Genomic DNA, 14,406 nt, shown 5'->3' on the forward strand with positions numbered 1-14,406 from the left:
GAAGAATGATACTCAAGACATTTGACAGAAAAGATGGAATAGAGACCATACTTCTAGACTATATCTTGCCAACAATTGCTATCCGGTATCATTTTATTATCATTTTAATTTTTCTTGCCAATAATTTGAACTGGGTTATTGGAAATAATATAGAGCATCAGCAATGTGCTTGAGATGCCAGATGTATGCCTGATTTTCAAGATGTATTTTCGTGCAGTGTGTGTTTATGTGGGGTGGGTGAGGAGAAGTGTTCTTATGTTATACTTACAGCCATTTATCTTTTGCTTTTTTTATAAATATATTTGTATTTTTTTCTAACTGTGAATGTTTCTATCTATGAAATAGGAGATTACTTTCTAGCAGACTATTTTTTCCCCTCTGTACTTGATCCAACAATGAAGTTATATGTCTGTATGTGTTATCACTGTGGGATCAGGCAGAAGGTTAATTTATCTGCAGAAGAAATGGAACACAAAAATGTGTTTAATAATTAGCAGTAATGGGAAAGGTCAGCAGAACAAAAGCTTCATTACTCTTTCTTGTCTGCAAAGTTCCAGTGGCATGAATGCCTTTCCTTTCAACAAACAGCTATATTAAGCCTTGGGATTTTTTTTAAAGTCTTTATTAATTTTATTCTAGGTCTCAAATCCAGAAAGAACAATGGGTCAAATTCTGCTTTCAGTGACACTGAAGCCATTGGAGTTATTCTGCATTCACAAAGGTAGAGCCAGGGCCATAAATTAACTCTAAAATTCCATGATCTACCCCTAAATAGTCTCATCAGAAGATGATTTCTTAGGACTGATTACAGTTACAGGTGTCTAAAACCAGTGGTAAGCAAAAGGAGAAACATGCTCATTGATTTTCCAGTGCTTTCTCTCAAATCAATTAAACCCCAATTAAGGAGCAAACATCAGAGAATATATCATTTTACATAATACTAGATTTCCCCCCACACACACACAGTATATCCATCTCCAGTGCCCTATGAACCTCAAAAGTAAGTACTATATTCTGTTTCCTTTCCTATTAGACCTTTAACTATGATAATTATGTTCAATAGTTGCAGTGGACTGCAGCTGCCAGATCACATTTTTACTTATCTGCTCCAAATGACAATTTATTTTCTAATTGACTTCATACACCCGTGAAATTATTCCTTTTTCTAACTTCTAATAGCCAGTTTGTAAATTGTAGCCTTTATTTTAAATTACATTGGTTGATAGTTCTTTGTTACTTACTGTGAGTTTAGCTTCCACACCACCACAGGGTTTCAGATTAATAGAGTGAAAGCTATCCTTTACGATTCTCTTAGAGTGAGAGACTCTAAGGAGCACATGAAGAATGAATACGGTGACCACAAACACAGTTGCAAGTAAACAGCCTTGTTTGTATTATAACGTATAATTATACATTACACTCACATACACATCTGCGCAACCTGAGAGAGCCCAAGCAATAGTCAATGCCGTAGTCATATTCACATCCCCAAATATATTATAGTGTATGGTGGATCTCTCAACCCGTGGTCATCAAGAAAGGGGTGGTTCCTCCTGGGGTCTTCCCACTTTTACTCAACTAGGGAACCTCTTTTATATACTGTTCTTCTGACCACACATACACCTTCTCCATATGCATGAGTGTTCCAACCTCTTTTTCCTTATCTGTACTTCCACACTCTATAAATTGTGGGGTGCCCCACTTTCCATAGGTTGTTCTGTTAGTTTCTGTTTTCCTTATTAGCATCTGATTAACCTTTACGTCAACCTGTTTCCAGGGTAACCTGAGGGTCAGAACAGAACTTTCCGTGGTGTTTCAATCAGGTGTCTTGTGATCTATTTTTCCATAACATCACCTACCGGCACATTTTTTACAGTAATCATGTGGTCTTATTGGCAAAGGATCAGTCTTTGACCACCCACTTGCATCAAGTCTGTGGCCTAGTATTGGTAAACTGAAATCCTACAGACCTTAGCCTGTAGCCCATGCATTACTGCCTTACATTCTTAATACATACTCATCACACCTAAATACCTGTCAATTCTATACTTCTATAATCCTACAAGATATATTTACATTTATTATATAAGTGCGGGGGGGGGGCTTGTTTGGCTTGTTGGAGGAGGGGGTATATTGCTTTAAGGTGGGGAAGAGAGAGGCACCACATCTGCTGCTGCAAACTCAGAGTGGATCAGATTGGCCTAGGCGGAGTGGGTTTTTTTTCATTTACCCCACATTGTGTTCTGGGCAGAGGTGGAGGGACTTTGTTACGGTGAGTAGGGAAGGGAGTTAGGCTATGATGTTGCAACTCATTATGTAAGTGTGGGGCAGATGTTTAGTGCAGGTACTCCATAGGGAAGGGATACAGTGAACGGAAAAATGGCTTGGAAGGAGGTGTTTGTTAAAGGAGCAAGGGTGGGGGAGGTTCAGGGTGCCTATGACTGGGAGGGCAGGGATCCATCACCCCCACCTCCTTTATAGCCCACCTTAACTCTCATTGAGGGGAGGATAGTAAGGTCTGAACAATGAGATGGCTGGGGACCAGGATGGAAAAAGGGGTGGGGGACTGGCAGAAGCTCCCAAATAGATATTGAAATGACTTGGAGTTACCTGCACTGTACACTTTTATCTGCCAGGTAGTCCCAGACATTTGATAATAAAGTTGTGGCCTGATTAAACCATATCCAGAGTCTTCTGTTCTTCAGGTATAGCCGAACAATGATCACAGCTATGTTAAAGTCAATGAAAATATGCTGATTTACACAAGCTCCAAATCTGGCCCTTTGTTTTGTCACTTCCTATGGAAAAAGAAAAATGACAACTCTGCTGTGTGCTATTCTTCAGTCCTGAAATGTAGGAGGGTGTTTATGGATCAATCAGCTAAATAAGAAAGAAATTATTAGATCCATATTTCAGCTTCACCACCCATTGCAAGTGTTTGTCCCAAAAAGTAAAGATGAGACCATACAATTTTCCTGTGGCAACTTTCCCTTTCATGACCAAGTTGTTATGGGTTTTTTTTAAAAACCATCCATGGAGACCCTATTGCCATTGCTAAAATGCTGGTGAGCAGAAATTACGGTGCCTCTTGCAGATGGTGCCAGAAAACCAGCACTTTGGCAAGTACAGATCCCTTCCTTTCTTCTTCCTCCTCATAAGGAACCATGGAGTAGTTTATGATAAATGTCTGGATTGGCAAGGAGACCTTTTATGATGTTTACCACAGGAACCAGTCTCAGAGACAGTATGAGCAAAGGAAGGAAGAAAGATGAATTTTGCACTTAACTGTTACAATAGGAATACCCTGAACACTTAAATCATGTGTAAATCACAGTTCAGAGAATTTTCTCTATCATGTTAAATGAATTCACAAGACTTCATCTCTACAGGTTAGACTGTAACACACCTGATATTTTGTGTGGTCTATTAAACATAATTTTCCAAGATATGTTTAGTGTGTATTCTTCCTCCAGCCACTTCAGAATCCTATGAGGTAATTGTGATGATTACAATGTTGAAGAGTCCCTTGTACCTAGACCATTTATGACCTATTTAATGTCATTTTTGCAGAGCTTTGTTAAATAAACTAAACGGATTTTGCCTGTGTTAAGAGTAAGATTGAGCATAAACTAAATGGAAATTAGCTGGGTGGACTTGTAGCTAGAAACCTGGCTCTGTGTTTATCTTGCCATTATTACAGTGGAAGCTGCTTAAAGATAGACTTATCAAATACAACCTGAGTCCACCGCCCCACCTCCCATTTGATGTTCCTTTTAAAAAATGAGTCAGTCATTTTTCCCTCACTTGTTTCAGAGTGGAAGCAGGAAATGCAGAGGTGCATGATAAGTAAAAAAATAACAAAAGATTAACTGCATTTCCCTTAAGCCTCAAATTACAGTGTGGATAGAGGGGCATTTCAGTTTTTGTATTTTCATCTGAACTGGTTCATCTGTTGCTCTATTTAATTCCTCTGGTCTGGTACTGAAAAGCCTCTTCTGTCTTCTTCTGACTTTTGGAATTCATATTTTCAAAATCCAAGAGGGTTTCAAAGAGAAGGAGGATAGGTTATAGGGATAGTCACACATTTTCTGTCAAAATTATGTTTGGTGGAAAATTAGATTTTCAGTTGAATGAAATATTTCACAAACGTGTCTGCTTTCCTTGGGAAATGTAAAGCTTGTCAAAAAACCTGTTCAGCTGAAAAACTGAACAATATTTTTTTCCATTTTAATCAGAATTTTCAGTAGAAGAAAAAACTGTTTTCCTATCAGCTCTGATTGGTTGCCCTATTATGCTGGGTATTGCAAACCATACTCTGATATAGAGGACTCTGTAAATATTTACAGTATGTTCATTTACATGCTTTCAGTTGGTTGATAGAAATGAAACCCAACAAATTCTTTTTCTTGATACTTTGTCATACAAACATGTCAGTCTGTGTTCATACACCGTTCTCTTTTGCGATGGATTCTGTTGCATCAAGTAAGTCCGTGCCATTCTGTATCAATTCAAAGTCCAGCCTGACATAACACAGCATAAGACAGCCCATGCAGCCAGCCTGCATATTTGTGGGGAGTATTTTTTTTGAGAATCCTCTACCCAATCCATATTGTCCAGGATTAATTTACAAGTACCTTTGTTTTTCTCCGTAGGCATCTATGACACATGAGTAGCTCGGAACAGCAGAGTCCATGGTACCATATACCTCATTAAGGTATCTCTTCTCACTCTCACTGCAAACATGACAGTTATAGGAGACCATTATATATCCAGCATAGATAATTGGTACAAGGTTCTAAGCCACCTTGATCTTGTACAGACTTGTAGCTTGTCAACACACTGTCAGTGCATTGCAGTAGAGCTCTTATTAGTTAAATATACTTGACAGCACCTCAGAAAATTTTACGTTTTAAGTCTGAAAAGTTTAAAGAGTGTGACATGTTAAAGGTTATCACTTTCTTTTCCTGGATAATTACTGTCAGTGTTAATAAACACATTCCTTTTACAGTCAGTCTGTTGAGTGATATGAATAAGTTAAGAACCTGTATTTTATTTATTTATTTTAATTTTAAGGTCCTTGTCATTTTAGAGAATAATTTATAAAGTTATAATCAGCAGGTGATATTGTAATTATAGGCCTATACTCTTTTGCACATTTAATTATCTCTCTGCTCTTACGTTTCCAGAGTACATGTTAAAACAGATATATCTAATGTAAAAGGAAAAGGAGCTGCAAGGACCAACATTAAAAGTCTGACTTTTACAATTTTACAGGATTTGGAAGTTTTTTGTACGCCTTAAACTCAAGTTTCAGGGTTATTTACTTTTTGGAAACAATAGGGTTGCTATAGTAATTTGCCCCGTCAATGGCTTTAGGGTGGGACAGACGGGACAACTATTTTCCTGGTGCTAGATTCTGATACCCTTATTTCGTGAAGTCCCATTGATTTCAGTGACTCTGCTGGAGTAGGAACTCACTGTAAGTTCAGAATCTGGTCAATAGAACAACCTTCTTAATAAGCTTCCCAGTATTAAAATCATCTAAAGAATCAGCTAAAGTTTTCCAGGCTGTTGTTGAGGGCAGATGGGTGGTGGGGGGGGAGTCCTTTAAAGTGCTATGTGGAAAGGTATAACATTGATTCAAACAATTATAACAGCTATAATGCTGGAAGTCCTTTACAATGGCTTATTCTCCACCTTTTCCGGGCAGTGTCATTACCATGGGGGAAGGTGCAGGCTGTCTTTTAAGATGTTTCCATCCAGCTGCCTTCTACAGCTGATAGAGGACCAGTGACTTTGGCAGACATCTGATAGAAGGCTAGGAGGAATTAATTATGTCATTTTTATGTGATGATTTAGGGATTCAGGTCTACATTTTCAAAAGGGACTAGTGATTTTGGGTGTCTCAGTTTTGGGTGGCTAACTGGAGACACTTTAAATGATGTTTCTGATGTTCAGAGAATGCTGAGCACTCACGCTCTGAAAATCAGGCCCCTTAATGGAGTCTTCAATTAGGCACCCAAAAATTGAGGCACCATAATATCAATAGACACTATTAAATGTTGACTTTGGAGGAAGGAGCTGCCTAGTAGGAAGAACATGTTGCCAAAAGTCAGAGAAGGGAAACTTTTGTTTGTTTTTACAAAGGGAGAGGTCAGACGAGGCTGCTGAAAAAGAGGACTGTGCTTGTGAAGGGAGGTGATTAAATGACTTGTTGAGAGGGGAGTGCTATCTTGTGGAGTTGCGGGGGACTGTGAGAGTGAAGAAAGTGAAGGGCTGGTCACATTTTTTAAAATGTTGCTGAAGGGAAGGTGGATTATTTCTATATACCCCTCTTGACCTTTGATGAATGGCCATGGTCTGTCTGTCTGTCCTCCTAGGCATCCAGAGACAAGGTGAGCGCTGTGGGTGTACAGTGGTGGCATATGCCACGTAGGTGAAACATCACTCAGAACTGGGAACTGCTAGGTAGGGTAAGAGAACTGGATAAGTTGTAGAGGTTAGAGATGTACCGGGGATGAAGGACTCACTGGGATTGGAAAGGGCACTAGGAAGGTGAATTATTTCCTCTGGTATAAGAGAGCAGAGGATTTTATGGCTGTCCTGTTTTGTTGAAAGATTTGAATAGTAGGGTACATGACCATTTGAGCCTGCCCTGGAGAGCCCTATTCCCCTGCCAATCTCTATCATCTATGCCACTCTGATAGTCACTTTATGATGCCCAAGAGAATGGAGCAAGGGTGCTGACAGGTGAGATTATGGAGGTTCAGATGCATGAGAGAATCCATAATAGAGGCTGCTTGGGTCCTTGTAGCGGGGTCGTCACCCCGCTCCAGCCCTGAAGAGGTTAAAGCAGCCCTGGAGAGGGCTGCAGCTGGGGAAAAGCTTGGCTGATTGGGGGAAGCAGCCACAGGGGCCACCCCCAAAATCAGGCCACAGCTGGCCATATAAGAGGGCTGAGGCCAGAAGCTGGAGGAGTTTTACTCTAGCCCTGGAGTGGGAAGGGCTAGCTGCCTGAGAGAGAGGTACCTTAAGCAGAGCAGTACTGGGGAAGGGCAAAGGGAGCTGGGGAGCTCCAGCGTGGTAAACCCCCAGGCTGCAGGCCTTGGTAAAGGCCCAGAAAGGTACTGGGGCTGCAAAGGGGCAGCCCAAGGATAGGCAGAGACAGCTGATCCTAACCCCTTGCCAGTGATGAGTAGCCATTACACTGCAGTCTGCCCCAGTGAGCGGGGGCTAGATGATGACTGGCAGTAGCCACTGAGGTAAGGTGGGTTTAGAGGGTTGGGGGTTCCCCTGAGAGGGGTGACCCAGAGCCAGGGGGTACTTCTGGGGCAGAACCCCAAGGTAAAGGGCACCAGGGTCCAGGAGGGACATGGGGCCAGTGGCAAGCAAGACACCAGCCTGCAGAGGGTGCTCTGGAGAGCTAATTCGTGAGATGACCAGCAGGAGACGCTGCACCGGTGAGTCTCACCTCACTCCAGTCCTTCACTTTCTACTGTAGTGGTGGATAGGAGAGGACTAGGTTGAAAGAGACTACATAAGATGTAGAACAGGTATGTTTTCAATATCATTCTCCTGGTCTTAATTTAGGGCTCCAGGATATAATTTTATAATTATATCTACCCTATGTTTTCAAGCTGCTTAATGAAAGGCTAATTACATTACAATAATTCACAATATCTTAGATGGATTAAGTTCAATTATTCAGATCATGGATAAAGCCCTCCATTTTACATGTGTTACCACAACCTAGCCGGATGATACCACAAAACCATTATTAGCCCAGATATTTTCTGCTAGGTACTCAGTTCACCTCAAAGCTGGAAAAGATCAAGGAGAAAGTATCAGTGCATGTAACCTGAAAAAAGTAATTCCATTTCAAAACTGGATTTGTTTTTCTGTCCACTTTGGATGGCTATTTATTTGAGTTTCACAAATGGAGTCCATTACACCTTTGCTTAATGACTGCTTCCAAATCCAACTCTGTTACAGTTGTAGCTCAAAGTGCTGTTTTTTCAATATTTAACTTTTTACTATTTGTCTGCCTAGAGACTGCCTCTTTCTACATGCTTTGGCTTGAAAGTTGTGAACTGGATGCCCTACCTAACAGGCCCCAGATATGGATAACTGGGAGCTTAAGACAAGGCATTCTCAGTGGGAAACCTTGTCTTCTGGAATTTGTTTTCCCATAGAGACAAAGATGGGTTCAGAAGCATGAATTTTTTAATCTTCAGAGCATTCTACCAGGTATAATTATTCACTTAGGATTTTTCTGAAGAAGTTGGTGGTGTAAAGTTGCATTCATGACCTCTAGGCTTGAGAGCTGTAATACAATGTGCCTATGAATCAAACCACAAAGCCTTAAACAAAAAAACCTCTTGGTTTATAATGCAACAGATTGCTTTCAAAGCAACACAAACTACTAAGAACACATTGTCCAGTGCTCTGCTCTCTTCACTTGCTTCCTATGGAATAGAGAGGTAAATTGTAGGGTTTTAGTTCTCCTCTTCAAAACCTTATATAGGACTGGCCCAGGTTACTTGAAGGAAAACACAGATCTACATCACCACAGGCTCCACTGGATCAACAGAACTGTCAACCTCAAAAGTAAAACTTGTGTGTTCAGGAGACAGCTTTCTCAGCAACTAGTACATGACTGTAGAACTGCCAGAAGAGACTGGAATAACCAGGAACCTCAAAAGCTTCACATTAAACTGAAAACCCACTTCTTTGACGTAGCCTCCATAACTGCCTAATGTCACATTTTAAAACACACAAATATACCTACAGAAGGAAATGAAATAAAAATAGAGAGAGTTAGAGATCTTCTTGAGTTCATTCTAATAAAAAAGGTGTGAGGTACTCGGATACCATGGTGATGGGCAGGGTTTAAGAACTTACTTTGATATGGAGAGTGGGTTTAGTTTTCAGATATCTGCTAGCAGTTTGGAAACTTCTTTAATACAATGTTTTTGGTTTTTTTTTTAATAACCGTTGTTTTTAAATGTTGTACAATCACCATAATTTATAATAGAAGCCTTTCTATTGAGAAATAAGAGCTCTTAACTATACTGTTGAGCACTTACTCAAGCTGAATAGTCCCACTGAAATACTGTGACTACTTGGTTGTATAAGGATCGCAGAATTCAAACCTAAATAACTATACAGGTTACAAAGCAAACTGTAAGTTTAAGGACATAATTATTACAAAAAAACTCATTTTAAGGGTGAACCATGAAACAAAACAACCATTGAAAAGAGCACCCTTTAAAATATTTATATTGCACACAACATAGAATCTAATATTTGCTGTATTTACACAGTAAAAGCTGGAATAGCACATTTTGATCTATTGTTCAGAAATGCCTCCACTATCACAGAGAAATAAAGAAAGATATTGAGAGTGGAATTTGTTGCTTGTAGATAGCAAAATTCATGGGGAGGTGCCTCTATTAAATATTTCAGAGCAGACTAAATATTTCTCTTTTTCCAACACAGAGAAGCTTGTTCATGGCACATTTGACTTTGAAGATGGCCAAATTAAGTGCTATCACTAGCCTCCTGAGGGGATCTTTCCATAGAACTAGCTGTATTCATAAAAAGCTTAAAATCTAGAGACCATAACACAAATCTAGTAAAAATAATTTAACCAATTCATTGCTCTGCAGACATACATGATCCTAAGGCTTTTTGACCAAGTAATTTGAATATCTTGTAAAGCAGCTGGCTGTGCATTCCAACAACTAGACAATTCATTTAGCTGATAATTTACTTAATATAATGAGTAATGGGAACTGAAATAAGCTTCACACCATCCAGTGTTTGGTAACTGTTTAAGTGTTGGCTTTTACATTTGGCTAAAGGGGGGTGAAATTGCATTGCTGGGGCAGCACCCCCTTGTGGCCCTTCAGAGCACAACTCACCCAGCTGTGAGTCTCCACTGAATAACAGAATCATTGAAGATTAGGGTTGGAAGAGACCTCAGGAGATCATCTAGTCCAACCCCTTGCTCAGGGCTTTGACAAGCCGGGCCTTAAAAACCTCTGAAGATGGAGATTCCACCACTTCCCTAGGTAACCCATTCCAGTGCTTCACCACCCTCCTAGTGAAATAGTTTTTCCTAATATCCAACCCAGACCTCCCCCACTGCAACATGAGACCATTGCTACTTGTTCTGTCATCTGCCACCACTGAGAACAGGCTAGTTCCATCCTCTTTGGAACCCCCATTCAGGTAGTTGAAGGCTGCTATCAAATCCCCCCTCACTCTTCTCTTCTGCAGACTAAATAAGACCAGTTCCCTCAGCCTCTCCTCATAAGTCATGTGTCCCAGCCCCCTAATCATTTTTGTTGCCCTCCACTGGACTCTCCCCAATTTGTCCACATCCCTTCTGTAATGGGGGGGACCAAAACTGGACGCAGTACTCCAGATGTGGCCTCACCAGCACCGAAGAGAGGGGAATAATCAGTTCCCTTGATCTGCTGGCAGTGCTCCTACTAATGCAGCCCAATATACTGTTAACTTTCTTGGCAAAAAGGGCACGCTGCTGACTCATAACCAGCTTCTCATCCACTCTAATCCCCAGTCCTTTTCTACAGAACTGCTGCTTAGCCAGTCAGGCCCCAGCCTGTAGCAGTACCTGGGATTCTTCCATCCTACGTACAGGGTTCTACACTTGTCCTTGTTGAACCTCATCAGATTTCTTTAGGCCCAGTCCTCAAGTTGTCTAGGTCACTCTGGACCATATCCCTATACTCTAGCGTATCTACCTCCCCACAGCTTAGTGTCATCTGCGAACTTGCTGAGGATGCAATCCATCCCATCAATCAGATCACTAATAAAGATGTTGTTGAACAAAACTGGCCCCAGGACAGACCGCTGGGGCACTCCACTAGATACTGGCTGCCAACTAGACATCAAGCCGTTGGTCACTACTCGTTGAGCCCGACAATCTAGCCAGCTTTCTATCCACCTATCTCTTCTAGGCAAGCTGACCTGGCTGGCAAATGAATTCTGCCTCTAGGCTGCAACCAGACATCTCTCCCATCAAGAGAAGCAGAGCCCTATCCTCCATCCTGGTGAACCCCAAATTGATCTAGTTCTCCTTTTAGCTCTCCTCTCTGACACTGCCTGCAGGTGTAGCTGGGCAGGGTCACCTGGGTCTACAGGCTTTCCTTAACCCTCTCCTTGCCAGTGGGGAGCTTGTCAAACTCTTTAACCCCCTCGTTGCCAATGTGTGGCTTCTCTGCCCCAGCACAGGGGTTGAACTGGAGTATTTAAAACATTTTGAGAAAAACATTTGCATCACATCTTATAATAGCAAAATCCACAGAGTCCATGCTAAATGTCTGATAGCTGGCAAACCATTAAAACCATTAATGTTCAATCTGAGTCATCAACAGACCTTAACATTGGAGTGATAAATCAGAGTTCATTTCAAATCCTTTTTTTAAATTATCCACACAGTCCACTTAGTGTGTTTTCTACAACAGAATCAGAGTATGCACTGAATTTATTTTCTGGATTTACTCAAAGGCTGTTTTTTAGGATGAGGAAGTCTTCTTACATGGGATTTTTTTCATTTACTACTTCCATCTTCTCTCTTTTACTCCTTTTTTAAACACTCCCCACCCTTTTTTTACTTAATTATTTCATGTGACAGATATCGCACAGGAATGATATAAGGGGTGAAATCCTTTCCCTATAGATATCAGTCAGTGGCAAAACTCCCACTGACTTAAATGGGACCAGGATTTCATCCAAGGTTACAAAGGTTCTGATCCTGCACTAGTGATGTCAGTAGTACACACATATACAATTACTAAGGGCTAGACTGTGATGCTTGTATTCACACTGGTGAACAGTTACTCACTCAAGTAGTTCCATTCATTCCAGTGGAACTACTCAGGTAAGTGACTGTTCTATAATGTGAATTATGGCTTCACAGTCTGGTCCTAAGAAGGGAACATTAAAGTGGGCCTAATAAAGCAATCTTATTTACAATAATAGTTTAAGGAAAGAGTGAGTCAACAATCATGACTAGTGAGTGACATTGACAGTACAGATTAGAAGAACTGGCATGGGAGAGCAAACTCACAATAATGTATACTTCACTGGGCTATTTCCAGGATTAAGTCATTCACACTAGTAAAGTGGATTGAGATCCTATCACAGAGACTATCACAGAAGTATAAAGTACAGTTTGGGGATGGAACTGTGACATTTTGCTCCATATTCTTTATGAAAATGTGCTTATGATATGAATATGACCTAAGGAGATGTACTTTATGCAAGATGGGTCTTGTAAAGTATTATTGGAATGGTTGTAATTTGCTGAATGTGATTATCCAATTTGTATGCCTGTATCATTTCTGTATCTGAAGTTAGGAATATTGACTATGTACCTGTATTTCAACTATGCTACTTTGGGTGACGCCCACTGCTAACACGTCAGGTACAACAATGCAAAAACCAGACAGGGCAGATGGCCCATCCGCGAGGACAATGGACTGTGAAAAGGCTTGGCCTTCCTGTGGATGCTCCATACTGCCACTGACTCATGCATGCAGTGATGCTACAGAGTCAGGTGGTCTTGTCACCTGATACTAAACATACCTGGGACTTCTTGTAACTTTCCACTGGAAGAGAGGGGGGTCAAGCTTGGAGAAAAAAAGGATTCCCGCCTTAGGTAAATCCTATTTAAGGGTGGGGAGGAAGGCAAACGGAACTCTTCCTCTCCATGGCCTGTCTGCCCAAGAAGAAAGACTGATAAAGCCACTTGAAGGGAAGGCAAGGGGGAAGACTAGACTGAGACAGGGGTCCAGTCTGAAAAGAAATATAACTGGAACTCTAAATCACAGAAACTTTGCAACCTGCCTAAAATAACATTTAGGGTACAAAATTACATCTTGTAACCTGTTTCTTAAATATATTGAGCTTAGCTTGCATACTTTGTTTTATTTGGTCAGTAATCTGCTTTGTTCTGTCTTTTCTCTTATATTCACTTAAAATTCACCTTCTGTAATTAATAAACTTATCACTTATCACAGAGGCTGGAGAGCTTAATCCAGCAAAGCAGTAAAAGGGAAGCCAGGCTGATTGAGCAGGGTAGGCTCAGTTAAACCCAGCACATCAGGTGACAGCCCAAAGGGTACAAACTCATCACAGGAATGTGCTACATAGATGTCACAGGAGCCATTACAAGTTCTGTTTTCCTTTCCTCTCAGCTACAAGCACAACCAAAGAAAGAACTGATTTCCTCCTAGGGTAGAACATAATCCCAAAATAAATCCAAGATTTCCTGCTCTGGGCATCTGAACAACCCACTCTACTTTTTCCAGTATTCCGGGCCCCTTTTTCTTCCTTTCTCTGCTTTCTTGGTCTATACAGAAAGTGGGCCTGATTTGCTGGTGAGCTCCAGCTACCTCAACAGCACTAGACAGGGAAATGCTTTTGAATCCGACTCTTCTTAAATGGTCCTAGTCTGAGTGCCTGGGGGTCTTCTGAGGACACTAACAGCTAGTGCACTTCATCACAGGAAGCAATATATGGGTATGTCTACACTGAAATAAAACACCCATGTCTGGCCCGTATCAGCTGACTCAGTCCCACAGGAATATAAAACCGTAGTGTAGACATCCAGGCTCCAGTCGCAGGGAGGGTCTCAGAGCCCAGATGTCTACACTGCAATTCAATAGACCCGCAGCCTGAGCCCTGCAAGCCTGATTCAGCTGACATGGGTAAGTTGTGGGTGTTTTACTGCAGTGTAGACTTACCCTGTGCATGTCTTTAAAGCAGCTCATTGATATTGATCTATGAATTTCTGGACCTGCCAAATAGTTGATGGAGTGATACTATCATGTATTCCAAATGGAAATTCTAATTTGCTGTCCTGCCTTTGAATGCCAAGTACTGTTGGGGGAAAAAAAGAGGAGACGCAAACAAGAAACGTGTGGGATTCTTTACCATTGTCAATTTTCTATATTCCATTATATCTCCAAAGGATGGCCATGCCTTATCATTAAAGACTGCAGGAATTTTATCTGATGTCTGTAGCTCACACACCAGAAGTACTTATCCTATTTCTAGGGATAAATACAACAAATTTGATGCAAAACATCCAGCTTATCTACAATTTTGCCAATGGGATAATGCAAACTCATTTTTTCTCGGTGCTATCCTATTGTCTTCTGGCAAAGCCTTGACATTTGTTACTCTTCTCCTCTCTTTTGGGCAGTTTGCTATTAGTAATTAATTCAATTACATCATCTAAACAGACACTAGAGAATTTTGTGTCAACATTTCAAAATGTAATGGGTATCGTCATGTATGACATTGCCTGCCAGGAAAAGCTTTTCAAGGGTGTTGAATATACTCCAAAGACACCTTGAGCATCAATGCAAACAA

The 14,406-nt window shown here is 40.9% G+C and overlaps 1 protein-coding gene across 1 annotated transcript; it reads left to right on the top strand.

Moving 5' to 3' along the window:
- Positions 1 to 201: 201 nt before the first annotated feature.
- Positions 202 to 3,272, top strand: LOC125630997 (ubiquinol-cytochrome c reductase complex assembly factor 5-like). Its single transcript, XM_075124725.1, is given in 3 exon segments — positions 202 to 216; positions 3,074 to 3,154; positions 3,156 to 3,272. Coding segments are annotated over 3 exon segments (213 nt in total).
- The last annotated feature ends 11,134 nt before the right edge of the window (positions 3,273 to 14,406 follow it).

Source organism: Caretta caretta, chromosome 2 (genome assembly GCF_965140235.1).
Source record: "Caretta caretta isolate rCarCar2 chromosome 2, rCarCar1.hap1, whole genome shotgun sequence".
Lineage (NCBI taxonomy): Eukaryota > Metazoa > Chordata > Testudines > Cheloniidae > Caretta > Caretta caretta.